General features: G+C 48.1%; 12 protein-coding genes across 12 annotated transcripts; 8 read left to right on the forward strand and 4 right to left on the reverse strand.

Moving 5' to 3' along the window:
* Positions 1-689: 689 nt before the first annotated feature.
* Positions 690-1,263, forward strand: VTP21DRAFT_3888 (uncharacterized protein; the record flags this gene model as incomplete). The annotated part of the gene is made up of 2 exons (XM_069394237.1): positions 690-761; positions 880-1,263. The coding sequence occupies 2 exons, from the start codon at positions 690-692 to the stop codon at positions 1,261-1,263; spliced, it is 456 nt and encodes a 151-aa protein (XP_069248767.1).
* Positions 1,264-1,610: 347 nt separating this feature from the next.
* On the forward strand, positions 1,611-2,024 carry VTP21DRAFT_3889 (uncharacterized protein; the record flags this gene model as incomplete). Its single annotated transcript, XM_069394238.1, has 3 exons — positions 1,611-1,633; positions 1,698-1,826; positions 1,919-2,024. The coding sequence occupies 3 exons, from the start codon at positions 1,611-1,613 to the stop codon at positions 2,022-2,024; spliced, it is 258 nt and encodes an 85-aa protein (XP_069248768.1).
* A 643-nt stretch (positions 2,025-2,667) lies between these two features.
* Positions 2,668-3,741, forward strand: VTP21DRAFT_3890 (uncharacterized protein; the record flags this gene model as incomplete). The annotated part of the gene is made up of 5 exons (XM_069394240.1): positions 2,668-2,751; positions 2,818-2,874; positions 2,944-3,198; positions 3,267-3,563; positions 3,619-3,741. The coding sequence occupies 5 exons, from the start codon at positions 2,668-2,670 to the stop codon at positions 3,739-3,741; spliced, it is 816 nt and encodes a 271-aa protein (XP_069248769.1).
* Positions 3,742-4,088: 347 nt separating this feature from the next.
* On the reverse strand, positions 4,089-5,126 carry VTP21DRAFT_3891 (uncharacterized protein; the record flags this gene model as incomplete). The annotated part of the gene is made up of 4 exons (XM_069394241.1): positions 4,089-4,287; positions 4,363-4,612; positions 4,684-4,904; positions 4,993-5,126. 4 exons carry the CDS (start codon positions 5,124-5,126, stop codon positions 4,089-4,091), a joined length of 804 nt encoding a protein of 267 aa, XP_069248770.1.
* Positions 5,127-5,524: 398 nt separating this feature from the next.
* VTP21DRAFT_3892 (uncharacterized protein) lies at positions 5,525-7,890 on the forward strand (the record flags this gene model as incomplete). The annotated part of the gene is made up of 5 exons (XM_069394242.1): positions 5,525-5,763; positions 5,831-5,850; positions 5,908-6,472; positions 6,541-6,706; positions 6,778-7,890. The coding sequence occupies 5 exons, from the start codon at positions 5,525-5,527 to the stop codon at positions 7,888-7,890; spliced, it is 2,103 nt and encodes a 700-aa protein (XP_069248771.1).
* Positions 7,891-8,903: 1,013 nt separating this feature from the next.
* Positions 8,904-11,486, forward strand: VTP21DRAFT_3893 (uncharacterized protein; the record flags this gene model as incomplete). Its single annotated transcript, XM_069394243.1, has 8 exons — positions 8,904-9,075; positions 9,148-9,171; positions 9,285-9,297; positions 9,369-9,581; positions 9,649-10,030; positions 10,113-10,502; positions 10,571-11,275; positions 11,349-11,486. 8 exons carry the CDS (start codon positions 8,904-8,906, stop codon positions 11,484-11,486), a joined length of 2,037 nt encoding a protein of 678 aa, XP_069248772.1.
* Positions 11,487-11,860: 374 nt separating this feature from the next.
* On the reverse strand, positions 11,861-13,103 carry VTP21DRAFT_3894 (uncharacterized protein; the record flags this gene model as incomplete). Its single annotated transcript, XM_069394244.1, has 5 exons — positions 11,861-12,414; positions 12,476-12,695; positions 12,758-12,847; positions 12,918-13,016; positions 13,092-13,103. The coding sequence occupies 5 exons, from the start codon at positions 13,101-13,103 to the stop codon at positions 11,861-11,863; spliced, it is 975 nt and encodes a 324-aa protein (XP_069248773.1).
* Positions 13,104-15,764: 2,661 nt separating this feature from the next.
* Positions 15,765-16,501, reverse strand: VTP21DRAFT_3895 (uncharacterized protein; the record flags this gene model as incomplete). The annotated part of the gene is made up of 6 exons (XM_069394245.1): positions 15,765-15,908; positions 15,974-15,997; positions 16,064-16,173; positions 16,233-16,248; positions 16,310-16,394; positions 16,458-16,501. 6 exons carry the CDS (start codon positions 16,499-16,501, stop codon positions 15,765-15,767), a joined length of 423 nt encoding a protein of 140 aa, XP_069248774.1.
* A 230-nt stretch (positions 16,502-16,731) lies between these two features.
* Positions 16,732-18,788, forward strand: VTP21DRAFT_3896 (uncharacterized protein; the record flags this gene model as incomplete). The annotated part of the gene is made up of 8 exons (XM_069394246.1): positions 16,732-16,983; positions 17,046-17,135; positions 17,248-17,269; positions 17,339-17,553; positions 17,631-17,714; positions 17,776-17,900; positions 17,988-18,126; positions 18,204-18,788. 8 exons carry the CDS (start codon positions 16,732-16,734, stop codon positions 18,786-18,788), a joined length of 1,512 nt encoding a protein of 503 aa, XP_069248775.1.
* A 271-nt stretch (positions 18,789-19,059) lies between these two features.
* Positions 19,060-20,321, forward strand: VTP21DRAFT_3897 (uncharacterized protein; the record flags this gene model as incomplete). The annotated part of the gene is made up of 3 exons (XM_069394247.1): positions 19,060-19,491; positions 19,567-19,895; positions 20,012-20,321. 3 exons carry the CDS (start codon positions 19,060-19,062, stop codon positions 20,319-20,321), a joined length of 1,071 nt encoding a protein of 356 aa, XP_069248776.1.
* Positions 20,322-20,836: 515 nt separating this feature from the next.
* On the reverse strand, positions 20,837-22,330 carry VTP21DRAFT_3898 (uncharacterized protein; the record flags this gene model as incomplete). The annotated part of the gene is made up of 1 exon (XM_069394248.1): positions 20,837-22,330. The coding sequence occupies one exon, from the start codon at positions 22,328-22,330 to the stop codon at positions 20,837-20,839; it is 1,494 nt and encodes a 497-aa protein (XP_069248777.1).
* Positions 22,331-22,992: 662 nt separating this feature from the next.
* Positions 22,993-23,320, forward strand: VTP21DRAFT_3899 (uncharacterized protein; the record flags this gene model as incomplete). Its single annotated transcript, XM_069394249.1, has 2 exons — positions 22,993-23,086; positions 23,193-23,320. 2 exons carry the CDS (start codon positions 22,993-22,995, stop codon positions 23,318-23,320), a joined length of 222 nt encoding a protein of 73 aa, XP_069248778.1.
* Positions 23,321-23,360: the final 40 nt, after the last annotated feature.

Genomic DNA, 23,360 nt, shown 5'->3' on the forward strand with positions numbered 1-23,360 from the left:
CCCGAAAGAACTACATCATTATGCCGGCTGACAGCCATCAAAATTGGATAGGTCCGTCACTTCTTAAGCACGCCTCCCTTATCCCATGATCATGCTAGAGTATAGTAGAGTGATTGGTCGTAGGATGTGGTTATCGATATCGCCCGAAAATAGTGAAGGGTGAGGGGTTTTGGATAGGTCTGGATGCTCTGATTATATTCAGATTTTCGGCTACGTCAACACGCGTGGGATAGGTTCAACGCGTCATGCCCACCTGATGACCAGAGGTGGCCATTTTCGTTTAGCCCATCACCCTAGAACTATGGGTGCAAGTGAACACCATCGAAGCCGTGCAATCATTGCACCTGGGGGGCCCCGAATGCTGCCAAATCCTGGGCCCATCATTTCGAGCGCTTTGCTCATATTTTTTCAGTTTCTTCACACCTATAGAAAGTGCCTATCAAAGGATGACGTTCTTTTATCTTTGTGCTATCCCAGAAAGGAAACTACCAACGGAGGCTGATTCGATATTTCTTATCCCTACTACGCACTTCGACCGGCGCGACGGAAACCTCTGCTCCTAGGAAGGAGGGGGAGAGAGTGCGTTTGCACAGGGGGTGCAAAAGGCTGGAGTAGGTTTGCGCCATTCCTGAGCTAGAGCTAGAGTTGACAGTTGAGGGAGTGTCTTTTCAACGCGAATCAAGTATTCTATGCCGGGTAAGCTCCGGGTTACACTCTTCTTATTGAGCGCGCTGGATTTGGATTGCAAATGGGGTAAACAAGTTGTACTAACAACAAACCTTATGCTACGACGGAACCACCCACTGTGAAAACATAGCTATTCCACCTCGAAGAGCAGCCACACCCAACCCCCCCTTCCTTCTTCCTCACCATCCCTAGGAGCGTCCTTGGCCATCATTTTTTCTGGAACAAAAAAAGCGAGAAGAATTCCAGCCTTTATCCATTCTTCTCCATCAGAAGAACTCAGACTTTACTAGCCTCATCATCTCTCAGAAGCCAATCCTTCCATTCCCCTCATCTCACCGAGACATCAGGAGCATTAGCATGTACGGATACTATTCTCCATACGGGCATAGCTACTATAATCCTTACATGTATGGGGGCATGGGTTACGGCATGAGCGGCTACTACCAGCCGTATTTCAACCCTTACGGATACTACAACCCGTACATGTATGGCTATGGCATGGGCGGGTATGGCATGGGCTACGGATACGGACGTTATTATCGACCGTCTCTTTTCAGAAGGCTGTTTGCATATTAGTTGTTTATATCTCCGTCATTATGGGCACTTGTCTTTTTATTCTGATATGCACCCTCCTCAAGCTTCCTCGAGGAAAGTTTGGTATTGATATCCTCTTCGGATCCTGTAAACCTCGCTCCACCCAAATTTTCTTCTATCTATTTATCTATATCCTGTTTTCTCCTCTTTCTTTTCTGATTCTTTTGTTCGAAACAAACGCATAACATGTAATATAGCAGCATGCTTGCTTCCAATCTTTTCTTGAAATCTGAGAAGTTCGGTTCATCCCGTGTTTGTATTGTCGTGGCTTAGCCTATGCAACCTCTTTTATGTCCAACACGGAAAATATTCTCTAAGAGGTATCCAACATGCCATCGTTAGATCACAATCTGTAGGTCCGAAAGTGATTTGGCCAAAAATCAGAATGCTCAGTTTTTTTCCCTCTTTCTCTCTAGGACATTGAGGGTGCCATTTCCTACTGGTCGGGAAGCTACGATTGCCAAACAGGCGCTGGAGGTGGATCGCGAGCTACGAGCAGATCAGGTTAAGCGAACAATCCATGTGGACGGCTCCAAGCTTGTAGTGTATGTATTGTCGGATATACAGCGGTTTGTTTTTCCATTTCAGGTGTACTCATTTTTGTGATGATTGCATTTTTATTGTATCCGCACACCAGATCATTTGATTGTGACACGGTTAAAAATCTGCGAGTATCAGTGAACTCGTTCTTGGAGTTCCTCAAGTTGGTTGCACAGACCATGGATGAGTTCGCCGAGGAATAGCGATGTTCATCGTATTGCAGCGAGCTTTCCATGTTTATTTCTCTTAACCCCCTGTAAATAGACAATTTCTTCTTGGTCCAATAAACCCTCCTTATTTCAATCATATCCCGCTAGCTTAAGCAAGGAGTTAATAAATTGAACGAAAAGCTCAGATATATTAGCTATGAATGGAGATTGCCAGGGCGACCGTGCTATGCAAGAACAGGGATATCCTACTGACCCAATAAGCTAAGCTCTCAGGGGGGGGGGAGGGAGCGAAAGGAGTGAGGTGTTGGCCACTCGGAAGCCAGCAGAGTTTGTATTGTAAGTGGTGTACATGCAACATGTCGCCCTGCCAGTATCAAAAGCTAGCTCGAACGTACATATAGTTTGACTGCGGGCAGCTTGTCAAGCACAGATATCTTTTTGAGCAACAGACATGACTCTGCTAGTCTCGATTCAACTTTTTGGTGCCACAGCTCTACCATTAAACTTGGTTTCAGAATCTTTGCCACTCCTAAATTAATTTATGTCAAGGCCTACAGGAGAAAAAACTAGGTACTTGATACCTTGCAATTTTTCGCGTTTCCTTTCACTATCTTTGCTCTATAATCTCGGTTGACCTTTTTTTTTGCGTTTCCCTGTGTGCCCTACTTTGTCTACTATGCCTTCCTATCTTCCCAGTGCCGAAGCAACTCTGGTCCAGGATGCGTTTGCTGCTGAATATCCAAGAGTGTTGCAATCAGAGGTGTGAATTTGAAATTCTGCTGGTTTAGTACGAATGAGGCTGATAGCTCATTCGAATTGCTCCTAGAATGTCGAAATCCTTCGTGAGCATGTGACCAAGTTCTATATCGCTTGCATTGAAAGGGTAGAATATCCGCGTATTAGCTAGAGTTAGCTCTCGTTCCCCTAATTCTATATCTCTCTCATATCGCAGTCGACGGCCCTGCGGTCGGCCTTTGCGAAAATTGACTATCTGAACAAAGAGCTGTTTCAGCAACAAACTAGGGTCCAGGACCTGCACGATGAGAATGAGCAGATTCGAAATGAGATGAGGAGGTTTGCCCGAAAGAGCACCGACCTCGAAGAACGATTTGTCGGGTGGCAATCGAAGCTGATTGCACAGGCGGAGGAGGATCGGATCTTATTGCAGAAAGAACACGCGGCAGAGATGGCGAAATTGGAGCGAAAGGTATTGCGCAGGATTGACTCTTCTCTTTCTAATGGATCTTATCCAACATATTACAATTTGCTTGGTAGGTTGCTGAACTGGAGGAGGCTCTTCGTGCGGAAAGGGAGGAAATTCGCGAGCTCAGATGCAGCCATGAGCAGCCACCGCAACCAGCGCCTCGAGCACCCCCACGAGGAGGGCACTTTGGCCAGGAGGACAGGCTTCCTTCTCCCTCCGATGCCTCATTTTCCTCAGGCAAATCCTGGATTGATCTCCCCATTGAACCGCATGGAGAGGGTTTTGAGCAGCCGGTGCTGGACATGGTGGAAAAGCGGCTCTCACTGCAGGAGGGGCCCGAAGTGGATGAGGAGAGCGAGGACATCAAGGTACATAGCCCCCTCCACTATTCTCCATTCTGCTAGCTGATGGATCCCGAGATAGCTTAAATACATGCGATTGAAGGCGGCCTTCAATGACTTGAAGGAAGAAAACGGGACGCTTCATCAGCAGTTGATGTCGCTTGAAGAGGCCAACAGCTCTATGGTGTCGATCAAGCTGTGCTAAATTTACTGCCCATTTTCTTTATCTTCTCTCTATTAATGTGTGTGCCTTAGTCTCAATACACTGCCCTCGAGGCCAAGTGCTGGTAGTAGAGCACACTCAAATCCTTTCTTATTTTTTTCGTTGAATTGTGTAATTAAACCAGCTTTGGCTTTGGTCCATTTTGACCCCCCATATGGAATCGAAAAGGCCACGAGTAAGTTTGATGAGACTCGACTGTGAGAGGCTTGTGAGATGGATAAAGCTTCGAGTAGCTTAATGCTAATTCAAAGCAACCAGAATTCATAATGATTTAATTATGATTCAAACACGAGAACGTCTTGACAAAGTATGACCACGGGAAAGTCTACTCAGACGGCTAGGTCCGCCTTGATAAGCGGTTCCAAAAAAGCACAGAAACCATCTTGGCTCTGGTGCTTAGCCGGATTTGACGTATTTTGGAAGCCTTGCCGCTTCCAAGGCCAGAGGTGGCTTGCCGCTATTTTTGACGCATCCTGCCAGCCCCATTGAGCCGGAGGGGCAGCGGCGGTTGAGTGTATATATACAAGGCTAGGTAGTATTCACCTGACGGTCAACACGTGAGGAAGGAGCCAGCATGGGCCTCTAATGGTAAGAGGGTGAGACCTGCGGCATCTGAGATTAAAAGACAAATGCACGGCGACGTTGGCGGTGGACGGCCCATGGGCGGAGCGGACGCTAAAGGAAGGCGGCTGCTTGGCTCTAGAACGCGGACAAGCCAGCTCGGAACAAAAGCTCTGAATAAGAGCATTTCGGCGACGGTTGAACACGCGACGGTTTTTCGTGGGAACAAACTCTAATCGGAACACAAGGTAAACTCTCCCGGAAACTCCGCATGATGGTGCAAGTGCACCCACTATTCCGTTCCTCAGCTGGATCGGAGCGCGTCTGCTTCACAAAACCTCTCCACTGAGCGGCCGCGGTTACCGGATGGCGTCAATTTGATGCCAACCGCCACCCGCAGCAATCGAGCGCAGCCAGCGGCCGAGCGGGAGGCGCCATTCAAGCTCGGGCTGGCCGAGGCCTTAGGGCGAGCGCGGCTCATAGGATTCTTGATTTGCTTTGCTACCATTCTTCTTTCGTCGCCTGCGGATGCAATAGGAAATCCTGTGTCCGCCAGCCATGTGATATGCTCCCGATGGAACCCTCTATCGGCCACTCCGGCTGGAGTGTTCAACCCTCTTTCCGCCGGATGCTTCTTCTGAGCCAAGGCGTGGAAGGCCGCCGCGCAGCTACCGTGCCCTGCAGAGAGTCAGGGTGGAGTGGGCCGGCCTGCGGTGCAGCAAGAGGCGCGCGCCGGGGGGCGAGACACAAGATGCGCTCGAGAGGATTCTTGTTTGGATCAAGGGAAGGCCCGAACGAAGGATCATAGGGATTCTAAATCCCGCCTGATTAGCGTGATTGCACATAGCGCAGGCCTCCAACCTTACTGGAGCGTGGGGGGGACAAGCCCATTCCACCGTAGCGAGCTTCCTTCCCCGCCAAGGTTTGACTAGCTCCAGAAATCAACTCGGCCCGGTCTCATTGGATGAGTCGGGAGGTCTTGAATGATGAAGGCTGCTTGGAATCGGACGCAAAATTTATTTGCCAGCATCACTGTGCATCACAATGATAATCGCCTACAGCTTTATATAATAAATAACGGCCCTTTTTCATAGTCCTTTTGCGCTGCACCTGTTCTCCTCCTCTTCATCCTTATAGAATCGGGGATAAATTCATACTTTCGCTCTTTGATACATCACACAAAAATATATATATATAGCTATCTATGACTGTCGAGAGAGAAGGGGATTATCACCCCGACAACAAAAATGATAATCTCTCGGCCCCTCCCAATGAAAAACTCGAAACCTCTTCAACTGACACAGAGTATCGAAACGAAAAGGAGGCGGTCCCAGAATATACGGAGAAGGGCGCCGTCGCGGAATTCGTCGAAGTGTGGCAATTCTCCTGGCGCTCTTCCATAGTCGGCTCCCTGCTCGGCTGCGTTATTGCTGCCTCCAACATGTAAGTCATTTGGAATTGGCGATGGTAGATCAATGGGAAAATTGACCCCTTCTTCTCGGGAAAATAGGTATATGGGTTTGAAGACGGGTAGGCATAAATACTCACCCTAGTTTTGAGTTGTTGATGCTGATGCTTGTCTATTAGGTTGGCTAATGTCGTCCTCCCTCTTTGGTGCTATCCTTTCCTTCGCCATATTAAAACCTCTCTCGCGGGTTCTCCCCTACTATCTGGGAGGCGGCCCATTCGGCGCCAAGGAAAACTGTTCCGCTCAAACCGCTGCCTCGGCCTCCGGCGGGTTGGCTGCAGGCTTTGTCGCAGCTATTCCCGCCATGTATCAACTTGGCCTCCTAGATGCCAATAATATTGGGAAGGATATGGCAAAAATGGCTCTTTGGACCATTGCTGCCGCGTTCTATGGTCTCTTTTTCGCGATCCCTCTTCGTAAGCACTTCGTCGTCAACCACGATTACGTATTTCCCACCCCACGTGCTGCAGCGATCACGATCCAGTCTCTTCACGATTCCGTGACTGGGGAGAAGGAGGGGATTCGAGCTGCCATCCATCTCGGCGTTTGGTTCTTGATCTCGCTTTTTATTACCCTCATGGGGGTTTGGATTCCTGGCATCTTCAATAACCCGCACATTCTCTACTGGATTGGTCACGCTGCTGGGAACCAACAGATGATGGAGTCGGACGCGTTGTGGCACTGGTAAATGGCGAGGGCAATCTATCTGTGGACACACTAAACTCCAATTAACACCTTGGTATCCTCTCTAGGTCCTTTGTATGGGATTTTGCCTTCTTCGGAGCTGGACTGATGACTCCTGGAGCCACCGTTTGGTCCTTCTTCATCGGAAACGTGTTGGCGTTTGGTATTACCGGTCCACTCATGTGGCGGGATGGCTCCATTGGGCAGCCCTATGGCTTTAAGGAGTTTGTTACGGTAAGTCCCTTGGCCTCCCCACTCCTCTCCCATGCCTCTTCATCGCCGCCTCATTCTGTATACCTTCTTAGGCGCAATCCTTTTGGCTATGGCCTGGCATTTCGCTCATGGTTTTCAGCTCCTTTGCCGAACTTTTCGTTCACTACGACGTGCTATGGCAAGGTGTCAAAATTGGCTGCATCAACACGTGGAATGGAATTCGCCGTTTGGTGAACCGAGGTGGTAACTTCCAGATTGAACAGGACCCCAATGACCCCTTGCTCGAACACGAGCAAGTCCCAGCACTTTGGTGGATGGGCGGACTTCTCGCTTCCATCATCTTTACATGTGTCATTCTCGGCGTATTCTTCGGCATCCAAGTGTACCTTTCTCTCCTTGCCATCCTCCTCGCCTTCATCCTCTCGTTCATCGGGCTGCAGGCCTCAGCTCAAACCGACATTAATCCCCTCGGGTCTATCGGCAAGGTCACGCAGCTCATTTTTGCCTCCATTCCGCACCCGAGTGTTCAGGCTGCTCAGATGGTCAGCTTAACGACCGGCAACATCGCCTCCTCTGCTGCCTCACAGAGTGTTGCCATGGTGAGCGATTTGAAGACCGGACATCTCCTGGGAGCCTCTCCTCGCTCGCAGTTCTATGCCCAACTGGTCGGCTCTATTTTTGCCATTGGTATGGCCCTCGCCCTCTGGTACGTCTACGCCTCCGCTTATCCATGCATTGTGAAGCCGATGGACAAGTGTGAGTTCGACCTTGTTGCCGTCAAAATCTGGGTGAATGTGACGAAGCTCCTCACGGAGGGGAAGGTGGATATTCCACGAGCGTCGATCATCACCACCATCGTGTTTGCCGTCTTTTCGGTTGTCTACACCGTGGTGCGCGAGAAATGGATTCCGGAGAAGTATCACCCCTACATGCTCAACCTCAACGCACTAGGCATTGGTATGACCCAGTCTCATGGCGAGGTTGCGCTTGCGTTTGTCATTGGCTGGGCAACCACCACCGTTTGGCGACGATTGAGCCCTGAGTCTCACAGCAAGCTCATGTACAGTGTGGCCGCTGGATCCTTGGCCGGAATGGGTATTGGCAGTGTTATCCAGGCCCTGTTGAGGTTTGGCGATATTCCGAGCGTCAGCTCCATGGTTACCGCTGGGTGTATGTTGAACAGTGAGGGGGTGCCAGAGTGTTAATAATCTGTAAAACGGCTCTCACATCTCGTAGTCTCCCTGAGGCAAGGCCTCCTTTCCTTATGACAACTATACTATTTATTGTGTTCTGTTAGCCCTCGCGCCTTTTCTTTTTCTTCTTCAACTAATTGTACACTAGTAAAAATATATTAATGGTATAATATAAACAATACAAGCGGGAGATGCAACTCAATCATTTCTTCGAGCGCTGAATGCGTCGGTTTAAGACTTATATACTGGGGATTGGAGAGGATTAAAGTTATTCAGATAACAGACGTGGCATCCTTTCACTCAACACGCGGATTGCTTAGAACCACAGTGTAGCCCTGCACGAACAAGCGAAGGAAGTTTAGCTGATCCTCCTTCCGAGTAGCACGCCGCTGCAACCGAAATTTCGACGACCTCCCCATAGGCTATTTTAAACTAGAAGCTTTCATGGCTTGCTTGTCTTGTTCCACGGGGGTCTTGAACCGAATGCACACACGATGTGCCATCGGAAGCTAACACAAGCGGAGCCCGATTCCTTGGCCCTTGGGCACTGATCTAATTAGAAGAGTCCGGCACAAGCATCCCCCTCCTCTGGTCTAAATGGCGACACAGCTCCATGGTTCAGCAAATGGGAGCCCCTTTAGAGTTTCTCAAGCACTCTGCGTCTTGTGACCCTCAATTTCTTGTTTTTGAATGCAAGCTAGACGCTGTTATGCCGCACTTAGAGTTTAACTTAATGAGAATGAGAAAACGTGCATGTGGAACGCACAGAAGGGTGAGAAGATATTCTCCCAGCGTTGCACCTTCTTGCTCTTATAAAAGTCTGGATCTCGCGCCTCTGTTTTCCTCGAACATCCTCCCCTCCGCCTCCCCGCCCCCTGCTCGATTAGCTGCTTCTGCTACTTCTCTCCAGTCCTGCTTCTGAACCCCGGTCTCAACCCTTCTCCTCCTCCCCGTATTGGACTTTTTCTGGCACTTCACTTTTCCTATTCAATTGAAAGGGCTCCCCTCTCCCCCTCTCCCTCACAATGTCTGCAGATAAGACAGAGGAGTTTACCTCTACTCATATTGAGAAAGTGGAGCATCCTTATGGTGATAAGGATGCCCCGAGCATAGCGAAGGAATTCACCGAGACGCTACAATTTACTTGGCGCTCGGCCATTGTTGGTTCGCTACTCGGGAGTGTCATTGCATGTTCCAGTAAGTAGAATGGCTTGTTCATATGCTTGCCTCCTCGCTGACCTAATTTGGCTTGCTTCTCTTTTTAAATAGATATGTATTTGGGATTAAGTATTGGTGAGTGTCACAAACCTTATTTGTTTCCATTTATGGTGCATCAGGGCTTGATTAACTAATCGATGTCGTGATCGCATATTTTCCCCATTCCATTCAATTGCATTACAACATAGGCTGGAGCTTTGGGTAGGTTGGGCTGGGATGGCCCCCTCATTTTCGTCCTCAACCCCTTGGCTAATACCTTCATATATGCACAGTGCTTCTCTCTTCGGTGCCATCTTCTCGTTTGCGATTCTCAAGCCATTAACCCGAGTACTACCTTTAAATTTCGGAGGGGCCCCGTTCGGCCCTAAGGAGAATTGTACTGCGCAGACTGCTGCAACCGCTGCCGGTGGTCTCTCAGCCGGTTTCGTGTCCGCGATTCCTGCCATGTACAAGCTGAACTTGCTCCAAGCGGCTAACTTGGACAGGTGAATAAGTTGCATCGTTTCGACGGGGTCAATAAGTGATCTTAACCTATATTCATCATTTCAAAAGGGACATGGCCTCTTTTGCTCTATGGACCCTCTCCGCAGCCTTCTACGGTCTTTTCTTTGCAGTGCCCCTTCGCAAACAATTCGTCATCCACCAGGATCTCGTCTTCCCTACTCCCCGTGCTACCGCCATTACAATACAGTCTTTGCACCAGGGAGTCAGTGGCGAAAAGGAAGCCATGAAGAAGGCATACTGGCTTGGAGTCTGGTTCGTTCTCACCTGTGTTTGGACCATCTTGACCTATTTCATGCCCGGCATCCTCGATAATCCCCGCATCTTATACCATATTGGCCGTGCAGTTGGGAGCAAAAATCTCATCATGATGGACGAGGATTGGGATTGGGCCTTCAAGTTCGAATGGTCTTTCTTTGGAGTGGGCTTGATGGTACCGTTTTCAGAGAAAATAAGATACTCAAACCTAACACTCAAGCCTTCATTCTAATCCGCTTCTTCCTTTATGCATCTAGTCTCCAGGTTCGACCGTTTTCAGTTTCCTGGTCGGTCAGATCATTTCCTTTGGTATTGCCGGGCCTCTTATGTGGGGTGCGGGTATCATCCAGAAGCCCTTTGGCTTTAATGTCGTTACGGCTCAGTCGTGGTGGCTCTGGCCTGGTATTTCATTGATGGTGTTTTCATCGTTCAGTGAGCTCTTCGTGAACTACAAAGTACTATGGCGTGCGGTTAAGATCGGTGGAATCCAACTGAAGGCCACCTTCACACGTCTGAGGAACCGCAATGTAAACCTTGAGTTCGAGCAGGACCCCAGCGATCCTCTGCTTCCCCATGAACAGGTCCCTCAGTTATGGTGGATCGGTGGCCTGGTTGCCTCCATCATCTTCACATGCATCATCATGGGAGTAAGTTTTTTTTTTGTTAAACAGATGAACCATCTTACTCATATTGCATCTACCCATTATTCATTTAGGTGTTCTTTGGAATGGCTGTCTACTTGTCACTTTTGGCTATCATCCTCTCTTTTGTGCTTTCATTTGTGGGTTTGCAGTCATCCGGTGAGACGGACATTAATCCCGTCGGATCCATTGGTAAAGTTACACAGCTCGTGTTCGCAGCTATCCCTGGCAGCTCTATGCAAAATGCACAAATGGTCAACTTGATGGCCGGAAACATGGCAGGCAGTGCTGCCGCACAATCTGTCGACATGGTCGGTGACTTGAAAACCGGACACCTCATTGGCGCCTCTCCACGATCTCAGTTCTATGCCCAGATCATCGGCTCCGTGTTTGCTATTGGCATTGCTCTTGGGCTCTTCTATCTCTACGCCAAAGCCTACCCATGTATTCTCGCACCGAAGTCTTCCGAAGCCAAATGTGAGTTCAGTCTCTACGCCGCCAACGTGTGGGCGGCAGTGACCGAAGTGCTCACCGGAGGAACCAGGCCCCCTCAATCCAGTTTAATTCTTTCCATTGTGTTCGCTGTACTTTCGGTCGTGTTTACCATCATCAAACACAAATGGATCCCACCAACATGGCACCCATACCTCCCCAATCTCAACGCTCTAGGCATCGGTCTCAGCCAAAAGGGCCCATATGTCCCAATTGCGATGACCATTGGATGGGTCACCACCTACTTCTGGCGCAAGTATAGACCAGAGCAATGGGATAAATATATGGTATTGTGTTTTATTGGATACCTTAGGCTGTCCACCACTATTGCTAATCTTTTTTTCTCTCTTTGGGGAACAGTACTCGGTTGCGGCGGGTTCACTTGCCGGTATCGGTATTGGGTCCATTGTCAAGGCCTTCCTCAAGTTTGGCAATGTTCCAGGGGACCAAATAGGCATTGGCTGCTTATTAAATGACAAGGGAGAGTGGAGTTGTTAAATGGATTGAAGGTTGATACAGTTATTTATGTTTTTTTATGAACGCCCTGTGGGACTCTTACAAAATTGTATTGATATTAATTCGTGTTTTATTTATTTCGCTTTAATGCTGCTGACGCTAGTTTCTAAGTGATTCGTTATAATATATCTTTCAGCCTATCGACCTACAGTATTGATGGAGGTTCCTTGATGCAAAATCCCATCCTATGTTTTGGAAGTTTTTTTAGAAGTTTCCGTCAGAGTGATGAGGGGAGAAAGGGTGGCCAATATTTAATATTTGAATATTGATAATGAAATTATTTCAAAAATAGCAGTTTTCAAAAGTTAAAGAAGCGCCAGTGCTTCTGTGCCGTCACAGTTCCTGCCCTCGCCGTTTTATAGACCTCCGGGTGAATCGCGCTTCTCCCTTTTACTGTCATCCTCTTGTATCTTTTTGGATTTGGGGACTTCAACGTTCTCAGGTTCCTTTTTCCTCACGCTTGAATCGTCACCCTTCTGCGACTCACTCGACCTAGCCCCCTCCTTCCCGTCCCCTTCCATTTTTTGCGACTCGTTGCTCTGTCCTCCCTCTATAGCTTGTTTTTCATTCTTCTCACCTCTGTTCACCACCGTCTCCGGCGGGATAGCCTCCTTCATTTTAAAGGCATGCTCCATCCGCATTTCCGTTCCGCGCATGCCGCTCTTTCTCCACTCTTTTGCCACCAACGTAGTGATGATGGCTCCTCCCGTGATCCCCGTCAACCAGTATCGCAACCAGATATACCATCGGGGTGCCCATCCTCGATCTGTAGCCTTCATATCCACAAAAAGCAGACCAGTAAACCCAAGAAATTGTGCAAGCATTGCGGGCGTGGTTGGGAGTAACAGAGTTTGCCAAGCAAAGAGAGGCGGTAAAATGCCGAGAGAATAGCGCCTATACCCCGTGGTACCTATAAAAAATTCGCAATGAAGACCCATTGCCACTTTATTCTACACCATCTAACTGATTACCATTATATTGAGCTATCTCCAATCCCCAGTGCACGGCCCCAAGGAACGAAATAATACAAGCGCCATAGCCGATATGCACGGGGTCGAGAGCAGCCATTACATCCGGACGGTTTGCGTAGAAAATCGATGCCGCGCTGGTTGCAAGATAGGGTGCTGTACCCGCAAAGCCGAAAAGCATTGCGGGTCTTGGAACTTCAGCGAACAGATTGATCACCTTGTGCTAGTGAAGGGCCATCTTCATCAGCGAGTGCGGAAGAAGCATAAAACTATGCGCTTACTTACAGCCTGTTTGCCCATACTCTCCTGTTTTCTTTTATCCTCGACACCGAGCTCTTTATTCGTATTTGGTTTAAAAGCGGTGCACGAAGTTTGCTATGATATCAAGGAAGAGAAAAGATCACATAACTACCACAATGGCTGTTTACGAATTGAATTATTTTACTAGCAGTCGAGCTGGTATCCTCTCTCCAAGCGTTCTCATTCCATTCCCATTCACAACAGTAATTCGTCTTACATGAAGGTAAGGATTTCGATAAAACATCTGTTAATGAAAAGAATGCCTTTGTTAGCAAAGCAACTCCATCTTCAATAACGATGGTTGTTAAAAATGACTTACTCGCCCAAACATGATTTCGAATGCTCTGAGTGGAAATCAACTATATGGAATATTAATGTGCAGGAGGACGGCGTTTTTATGAAGTTATAATATGCAGTCACAGTTTGCCACCCGAAGAACGCCAATTGAGAAAGGTTCAAGGAGTGATCAAATATGTCAAAATTAGAAGGTAGAATCGCCCGTTCAGAATTATTTTCATCACTAACTATACTGCTCCCAAACACTCATGTGTTGTAGATCAATGGGAATTAAAACAATATCGATAGCCTTTAATAAATTTGCTGAGTGCTTTAAAGTCCATAATACTCTATCTTTACTCGTTACTAAATAACATATCTGCGTGTGCCAGCGACAGTGGAATGTGATGCCGAGTTCCAAGATTAGGACACGGTAGCAGTATAAATCTTTAATTAGATGCCAGATATATACTGTTCTCTTTCATTTTTTTTATCTTACAATTATGAATATTTGTAGAATTTACACCACTTTTCACATTTAGGTTATTCACGATAGCCCATTGTAATGAAAGAATATTCAATAAAAAGTGAAAATAGAATAGAAAAAGAGAAAGGAAAATATAATTTATGCATAAAGATCAGAAGATTACTGCATTACGAGATGTACATAGAGGAATAGGATGGATGCATTGGATCTGCCTAGATACCTGATAGCTAATAGCCACCACGTATCCTATCTTTTCCCTCCACAACTTAATCGCTAAACCTTTTTTCCATCCGGGGCATTCTAGTTTTTTGACCGAAATCCTCACCTCGGACCTCAATCCCTTGTTGAACGTGCCGGTCGTGATCGGTATGACCGAGTCTATCTTGTGATTGGGAAATCAATTAATTGCGGCTCCGACATCTGCTGTAGACACGAGGGAAGCAACCCATAGAGTTCATTAAATGTACACTCGAGTATGTCTAACTGAACATGCCAAACTCGCGATATCTGCCAAAGAAAATCCCTTCCGCGCAGGCATTTCCTGGGACAATTCATATTGAAGATTCAAGAATTCAAGAAATACCAGGAGACTCATTCAGGAAGCCAATACTATGTAGCAGGGAAAGATAGTTATTATTTCTACTCGAGTTAGGTCAATAGGAGGCTGTAAAGAGTTGCATTCGTTTAAAATTTTCTCCAAGCCTAATCTCCTTTTTAAGGGATACCGAAATTTCGAAAATACATCGGTTAAAACGGAATTTCCAGAACGCTTCATCTTATGGGGAACATGTTGACATTGCATATTAGCCAATGCAACGTTATAAGGAAAAGAATGTACGGTTGTTTTGGCCCGAGCTGGGTAAATACGAGGCTGTAAAGAGTTACATTCGTTCTAAATTTCCTCCAAGCCTACTATCCTTTTTAAGAGATACCGAAATTTCGACAATAATCGGTTAGCACGGAACTTCTAGAACGCTACACCTTGTGGAGAAGCACGCTGTGGATTTTGTTGATCATAAAGGATATTTAGTACATTTATCAAGAAATCCATTCATTCATTAAATCTGAAGCCGAATAATATTCCAGTATCTTTTGATCCGATACACTACTTTTTCATTATCTAGCAATGGCTAAAATATATATTGTATAAAATATTCGTTCTATAGATCATGTGGGTTTGAAGAGTTAAACAACGTATTGAGCGAACTTGGGTCACGAGAATTTGTTGGCAGTAAAAGATTTAAAAGGGCAATTCTAGCATGAACATGGAGATGCGTTCCTAAAATGGATCCCTAAGCGGTTGCTAAGCACCGAATGGTACTAAACGCTACAGTATATAAAGCAAGCGCCACGAGTCTACTTCAGGCTTTATATCAAATTGAATCATACTTTCTACTGTATTTCCTCGATATTCGGCAAGATGTATCTGAGCAAGACTATTGTGGCCATCGTTCTTCCCCTTATTTTGGCCGTAGCGACACAGGGAGCTGGCGTAACTAACGACAATTCGATCGTAGCTCTCAGGTGCATTGATGGACTAGTGAATTGCGGAGGGGTATGCTGTGAAGACTGTCGAGCGCCGAACTGTAAAAAACCAAGGCGAGGCAATGCTCTCAATTGAGTTTTCGATAATTTATTTGCTTCAAGCAACTCCTCATGGTTCTCTCCTGTTTACCTACTTCATCTAAAATTAGTATATTTATAGTCCAGCATTATTTTAACGCTAATTTTGGCAGGGGTCGATGAGGAAAAGTTGTTAATAAAAAGAGAAAAACTTTAATTTACACCAAATATTTACATGGGGATATCCAATTTCTTATTTTCTCTTAGCCATGAAACACATATAAAAGAGAAAATAGATTTGAGGCAAGGTAAAAATTTAGTAAAATCATTCGCTCCAAGGTTTAAAAACTATGCAGTATAGTATATATCTACGTAATTTATATGCTATACACCACAGTTTGAAACGTGTTTATGTTCGAGAAGAATATTGGAACAGTCAGGGGCTATGCATATAACTATGCATTTAAGGAGGTGGTATGGGGTTCAAATGCAGTCACAGTTTGCCACCCGAGGCGATAATCCTCGAAATAAAAAAATTTCCATGTGCTGATTCGAAAAAAGATTGAAAAGAGAAGAGAATTCAGCACTAATTTCGTGTTTATTCAATTTGGTGGCATCTAGCTCTGCTAAGTATAATTTAGCTACAGAGGATATGTCTAATTTCATCTAGAGCTTTTCGATCCTCTCAGAGATCTTCTTAGCCACGTCGCTTAGGCTTTCTTTGGTCGGAGTCTGCTGGGGCCAGCTTATGCCCAGGCCCTCTTTCTCGTTGGGCTTGGGGATGATGTGGAAGTGTACGTGGGGAACAAACTATACAAGAAAACAAAAAATATGTGAATAAATGAGATACAAATAACCAAACAAGTGTTATATACTTGGTGCGCTTTTCGCCCGTTGTTCTATTGAAAATGGAATTATGAGTCAGTGGAAGAAATTGTTTAGGATTGGAAATGGTTGGTGTATACCTGCAGCAGATTGAAGTTATCAGCTCCAATTGCCAAGGCAATCTTTTTAGCAACGGGGAGCAAATCGGCAAGATGCTCATCCGGCACCTGGTGGACAAACTCTGCGCAGTCTATAGTGGAGATAAAGTCGAATGGTTGTTCAAAAATAATAAGAAATGGATAAAATTACACTTCGGAATCACGAGCTATTAATGAAAAAAAAAGTTAAATATCCTCGCGGAGAAGTCGGTGCAACATATTGCTTACCGCATGTCCTTCGCTAAGTGGATTGATGTCCAAGAACGCGTAAGTGAGCTCGGTTTCATACAATTTGTGCGAAGGGATTTCCTTCCTAGTCGTGAAAAAAAATTCATATAATGTCCCTTAGGATGTGGAGCGAAAATGAGCCCATTACCTGATAATCTTGCAGAAGATGCAGTTGGCAGCCAAGTTAGACATCCTTAAGAGATAGGCTTAGTTATACTTTTGGAGTTAGCAAGGAAATAGGGGCTTTTATTCTTGCAAGGGTGTGTGAATAATCTAAGATGGCCAAAGTAATGCGACATCTCGGGGGAAAAGCCACATTTCTGGGATGCTAGGATCAATATTTGAACCGGCTTGGACTTTTCTAAACAAATCGTTGAAAATCATCTTGTTTCAATCCGCACTTCGGCATCTTACTGTAACACATGGAGCGCATCCCAAAGCGCAAATGGGATCTCTCAGGTGACAACCAGGATAGCGGCTCCGGAGAGGGCCCACCTTCTTCGAAAGTACTCCGATCGTCGTCCGACGGAAACAATCAAGCTTCGGATCCGAGTGAGATTGCGAAGAATGCGGCCGCAAGGATCAACGCCCTTTTGGCGGCAAAGGGCGTCAGTGGATCCAGTGGGCAGACCCCCTTACCCCCACCCATTGCTTCATCGTTTGTTCTTGAAGAGGTAGGAACCCCTTTGTCATTTTCTACTCTCTGCCTCTAATGATGTTGAACTCGCTATAATAGTCTAAGACGGAAGGTGAATTTACCAAAAATATTGATATTAACGACAGACCTAATAAATATGTGGTGACGAAGGGCGCTAACCAAGCTAAGGTATTTTTCTCTCTCTCCCTCTTTTTATCATAGCCCCAATGTTGTGCATCCTCGTGAGATAGGGCACAAGACAATTAACGCACTCTTCCCCTTGCATCTCTTTCTCTATTAGATCTTCCAAGAGACGGGAGCAGGTATAGCTTCATCTTCAGAACTCGTATCGAGAATAAGACTCAGTATTTACACACTATCTATTTTTTCAGACGTTACCACCCGCGGGAGATATTTGCCCGACAGAAGCCTAGCCACGGAGAAAGACCCGCCCCTCTACTTGCATATCACCGCGCCCTCACAGGAGGCGCTGGACAAGGCTGTGGAAATGGTAGAGGAACTCTTGACGAATCCCCCGGTTACGCAGCATGCGCCTCAGCGCCGCTTCCAAGATACGGGGAAGAATGGGATCGCCCATGTGGGTGGGGTAGGATCGTGGGCCCTAGCTGAGGTTTTAGGCTTGGAATTGCAACTCATTCCAATTTTTGTATTTTGAAATGTTAGCGTTATCCCTACCAAAAAAAGGTCTACATCCCGTTTGAGCCGGATTCGTCGTTCAACATACGAGGGAAGGTGGTTGGGCCTCAGGTGCGTGTTCTTTAGATTTGTCTTGGGTGTGTGTATTTCCTAACCTTGTGAGCACTGCTAGGGCTCGTACGTGAAGCACATTGAGCAAGAAGCTGGAGTGAGAATTTTTCTCAAGGGCAAAGGGTCTGGTTTTGTGGAGTACCAGACTGGATCTGAGGCAGCCGATCCCATGCATATTGTCATCGCGTAAGTAATTACTATAGCTTATCCAACTAAGATTCTCGTGTTGCGGCTAAAGGATATCTGTATTTTTCCTACTTTTTGCATCGTCAGTTCAAGCGACATCGATAAGATTGAAAAGGCGGAGGAGCTGGTTCGGGATCTTCTAAACACGGTTAAAGAAGAGTTTGAGAACTACAAACAGCGCTCCAGCGGCTATGGCCAGGCAGGATATGGCTACGGCGGCTATGATGTAAGTTTGGTCGTTTGCTCGAACATCGACTGTTATAAAACTTATTTCACTCATGGATTCTTTATGACTACCAATAGTATAACTATGGCTATCAATCCGCCCCCCCCGGAGCTCCTCCTCTTCCGCCCGGGGCTCCTCCAAGCGCCGCACCCCCTCTACCACCAGGTGCTCCTCCCCATGCTGCACCACCCTTACCTCCCGGTGCACCCCCTCCTCCCCCTGGCGCTTCTGCCTCCGCCGCTCCTCCCTTGCCTCCCGGTGCCCCTCCAGGCGTAGCTATGCCTCCTGGCACCGCGCCACCAGGTGCTCCACCTCCCCCTCCTCCCCCGCCGGGTACCGCTCCCTCAACCACAGTATCAGGCACCGGCCAGGAGTCATATGCCCAGTCTGACCAGCATCAACAGTGGGCTGCGTACCATCAGCAATACGCGAGTTATTATGGGTACCCCTCTGCAAACTATGAAGGATATAATGGCCAGGCAGGATACGACTATTACTATGGATATAATTACGAAGGTTATGGGCAGGCGCAGCCCACGGAGGGGAATGCCGGGAGCGAGGAGAACAAGAGCAGAGAGAACGACGAGAAGAAGGAGGACAAAACGGAAGGATACCACCGAGTGCCCCCCCCTGCCACTTTGCAGCACGATAGGAAGAAATAGGATCCTTTTTTTTATTTTTTACTCTTTAGTTTTCAATTTCAATAGAGAAACAGTTGTTTTTTTTTTTCCCTGAGTTGGCGAAATTTAGACGGGAGGATCCAACGAGTCCCATTGACAATCATTCGGGTGAGACACAGTCTGTTTACCGAAAAGATAAATTTCAGTTTAAATATTCCATTTGGGGAAGGGCTGCGCCGCAAGCGAGCAGTATTTCTTCCTCAGCATCTCGTTGGAAATGGGTAGTCATTGTCTTCGACGTTGCAATTAAATTATGAATCGACTCTATAGCTCAGCGCTACCCCATAGAGTATACCTGCTGGCTCGGCCTAGTTTCGTGCAAGAAACAAGATGCGTCCAGCCCATGGCTATGCCCGTTCATGTTCGGTCGCTTTACCTGTCCTCCCCTGCCCTCAATAGACTCTACTCCACCCTCCCAAGTTCCTCACCGAGTCCCGCTCCGGGCTCGTCCCCCAGCTCCGTTGGCCCTGACTATTCTTCCGGATCCACGCCGCTAGCAAAGGCCAATGCCAATGATGGAAAAGTGGTTACTCCGGAGAAGAAGCAAGGCTTTATAGCAAAGAGCAAAGCGATGCTCAAGACTTATGTGGCCGGATTTAAGCAGGTATGGGCAAATCGTAAGCTGGCGGCAGAATTGCGGCGCTCGAAAGATGCAAGCGAGTGGACACGCGAGGAATTCCAGCTTGTAAGTGATCATATGCTGTGACTAATCGATGGGGTTGAGAAGAGAGCCGTTCACTTACCCTTATTGAATGGGTAGGTGTGCAAATCAGATAGCGACACCCGAAAGCTCATTCCCTTTGCCATCCTCCTCGCCATCCTCCCCGAAGCCATCCCCTTTGTCGCTGTCATTCCTGGCGCCCTCCCAAGCACCTGCGTCACGCCCGAACAGCTTGTCAAACAGCGCCAGAAAATGCATGCCAAGCGCTTGGTCATGACGGAGAATCTGCTCAAATCGGTGCAAAAGCTGGGGGGGTTTGGGAAGGAGGATTTCGGGAGCGTGGAGAACGTGGTCCGGCTAGCCCGGCGCTACCCCCTGGACTTTGAACTGCGGAACTTGGACAGGAAGCGCCTAAGTGCCTTTTGCAAGTGAGTGCTAGTGCAGTGCTGCGAACCAAGTCGCCGCTGTGTTTTTGCATATTAACCGGGGTCTTTTTTGCTTTTTTTTTTTTTCCTTCTTTCCCTCATTCCCTCACTTGGTTCAGATTTCTGGGTTTAAATTCTTATGGCACACACTCCATGCTGAAGACCCGCTTGGAAAGGCATTTTGACTATCTTCACAAGGACGATCAGCTTATCAAGCGAGAGGGGATCCAGTCCCTATCCCTCCCCGCCCTCGAGCTCGCCAACGAAGAACGGGGCATGCGCTCGGTGGAGGTGGGTGAGGAGCACCTACGTCGGGCACTCGATTTCTGGATATCCCTCCATCTCCGCGACCAAGAGCCCCTCATCCCGCCGGGGCTGTTGATCCTCAGCAGAATAGTGATGCTAGAGGCAAACTATTTGAGAAAATAACCACGATAGAGCACTGCATCCTAGAATTGTCATGATACTATCAATATTGTTCTTTTGAATATATTTAGAAGCGAAAAAAAAAATAACGAATAAACAAAGAGAAAATCTAACAGATTGAGAGAAAAAAAATCAGCAAAAAAAAAAAGTTGAATGAAGAAGGAAAGAAAGAAAAAAAGAAAAAAAAACTGATTGCTCGTCGTATTCCCCGTGGAAATATAGATAGTGGATTAGGAAAAAAAAAATGAATTGTCGAGAATAAAATGATACCGTTTTTAAAATACACCCGGGAAGTCGTGAAGAGTTGAAAGAAAATAAGGGAAAAAATAGAAAAGTGAAGAAAAGGAAAAATATTACATGTATATATATATATAAAGACAGCCTTCCAAGCAGTGTGAAAATATCGAATATATAAGAAACCCTACTTCCTCTCGTTCCATTAGAGCCATCGGCATTTTGTGTTGCAAAGCAAAGCGTGAAGAAAATAAAAAAATGGAAGAAGAAACAAGCTACACCCACTAGGCCATCGTCTGGTATGAGGGATAGCGCTCTTTGCGTCCATACACTGGCGGCCTTTGGTCCCATCCGTGCATCCCGCCCGACATCAGACCCCCCGAGGCTAGCATTGGCTGCGCGGGCAACAGCATCATGGGCGCTGGCCAGAAACCGGCCATGCCCGCCTGCTGAAGCTGCTGCTGCTGCTGCTGCTGTTGCTGTTGTTGCATCAGCATCATCATCTGAGCCTGTTGCTGCTGCTGCTGCTGCTGCATGAGCATCATTTTTTGCCGTTCAATCAGAGAGCGCCTCCATTCCTTCTCCTGCGCCTCCTTTCTCTCGCGCTCCTTCCGCTCACGCTCTCGCCGCTCCCAATCCTCCCGTTGCTCCTTTAGCTGCCGGGCCAGCAACAGGCTAGCGCGCTTCGCGACGCGATCGCTCATCTCGTGGGAGGGAGCAGAGCGCTCGCGCTGCCGATTGGCGATCGCGCCCACGAGGCCGGCACTCGGCTCCGGGGGCTTCTTCGGGACTTTGACCAGGGTGTGGCCGGTCTGGCGGGCGAGCTCAGCTTGCTCGCGGGCAGAAAGACGCTCGGACAGGTGGGCGGCGAGCAGAGAGTCGGGTCGGAGGACGACATCGTCCCCGATCATGGACCGATGTCGATGGTATCCCCTGCTGTCTAAACTGCGGCGCACGCCGCCCAAAGGTTCGTTGTCGTCGTCATCGTCGTCGTTGAGGTCGCCAAAGGCGTCGACGTAGTCGCGGTACTGGTCAGAGTCCTTGAACGACTCACCGCCGTAGGTGGCGCTCCTTGGACGCGAGTAATCGGGGGTAGAGGGGGTATCGGACGAGGACAGACCCGTGAGCGAGGAATTGGTGGACGTGTACTCCTTTCTGCCCTGGTACACGTCCTGCGAGTGTCGCTGGTACGGCTGCTGCGGCTGCTGCGGGGGAAACGGGCGCAGAGAGCGAGTGGCAGTGGAAGAGGCGGACGAGGCGGTGGAGAGGTAGGAGGTGCGTCGATCCATTTTCTCGCGCAAGTTGCTCTCGTCCACCAGCCGTCTTGGCGGGGAGAAGGTCGCCGCCAGCGGGAGACTGCTGCGTTTGAGGTGGGACGGGGTCTTCGACGAAGCGGACTGCGACTTCTCGGCCGTCTTTGGCTTCTCTGCCGCGGGTTTTTCGGTGATGGGGGCGGGAATTTCAGACTTGCGACGCGCCTTGAACTTCATCCGCAACAATCCCAGCAGCCCTTCTTTCTCCTTCTTTTTCTCCTTCTCCTTCTCCCTTTCATTGTCGCGCTGTTGCGGCAGCGGGGAGGAGAGACTACGGCGGGCCATCGCAGGCTCGTCCAGCCCTTTCTGCTCCGCCGAGGCCTTCTGCAGGCAGAGCGAGATAGGGGGCGTGGAGAGGCGGTGAGGAATCCTGTCGGCTCGCTGGAGCGAGGAGGAGCGCGAGGAGGAGCTGGTCGCGACTTTCGAGGCCTCTAGCGGAGGGCGTCCGCGGTCATGCTTGGACATGGTTCTTTAATTGCTTGGGGTTAGTTCTGTTAGCTAAAAGAAAAGAAAAAAAGTGAGAGGGTATGAAAAAAAAAATAATAGAGCAGGGTCAGGAAAAAAAAACAGGGGAGTAAGGAGTCCTATGGATGCGGTCACCCTCGAGCCTACTCACCTTGGTTTGCGCAAAAGTGGGGGCGAGCTTGAGGCCGGAGACTCCTCTAATCCCGCGCAAAATTAAGGACCGAAGGGGGGGATGGCGATGGCCGAGCTGGGGAAAATAGCGAAGAGAGAGAGAGAGAAAGCCAGGGCGGAAGGCAAGGAGCCGGCTGTATGGTGTTTTCGCGGCGATTTTTTTATTGTCCGGGCTGGTGGCGATGGGAAATCGAATGAACCCGCCAGTGGGCCCTATTTTTATATCTCTGAAACACCTGAGCTTAATTCAGGGCAAACCGCAGAGCTTAATAGGGAGAAACAAACCCGCTGCCTCGATTCAGCGGGCGGTTAGGCGGCGAGTCTAACTAATCAACCCGCTCGCCTCCCCTCCCCAAATAAACTCTCCCGTTTGTGATTAGCTAACTGGCGGGCTGCTGCGGCGCGAAATAAAGCTTTGGGCGGCCCCCTTCCCCTCTGTGGATTCGCATCAAGCCTTCTCGATCCCAGCCCGTGCCCCCTCAGCAGCCCACATGCGATTCCCCCCCATCGATTCGAATCGCCGCGGCCAGGCCAAATCCGGCGTAGTCGGCCACGCTATCGAGCATAGAGCTGCTGCGCACCTCCGTCTTATCAGCATTACACAAGCCCAAAATAGCGTAAGCGATAGCGAGGATGCTTGGGCCGTTTATTTTGGGCCGCGAAATTTTTATTTTTGCCAGTCTATTATTAGTTCAAATTGCAAACACCGACCACGCTGCAAACAAAAAGATGAAAGGCCGCCAGGTCATACTGCGATTCCGGCATGAAGAAGACAGAATGGGAGAGAAAACATCGCATGGCGTGGCCAAGGTTAAATAAGGAAAATCCAAAGAAAACCGCATGCATAAGCCACGGAACC

The sequence above is a fragment of the Calcarisporiella thermophila genome, assembly GCF_041956535.1.
Source record: "Calcarisporiella thermophila strain CBS 279.70 unplaced genomic scaffold VTP21scaffold_19, whole genome shotgun sequence".
NCBI classification, from domain to species: Eukaryota; Fungi; Calcarisporiellomycota; class Calcarisporiellomycetes; order Calcarisporiellales; family Calcarisporiellaceae; genus Calcarisporiella; species Calcarisporiella thermophila.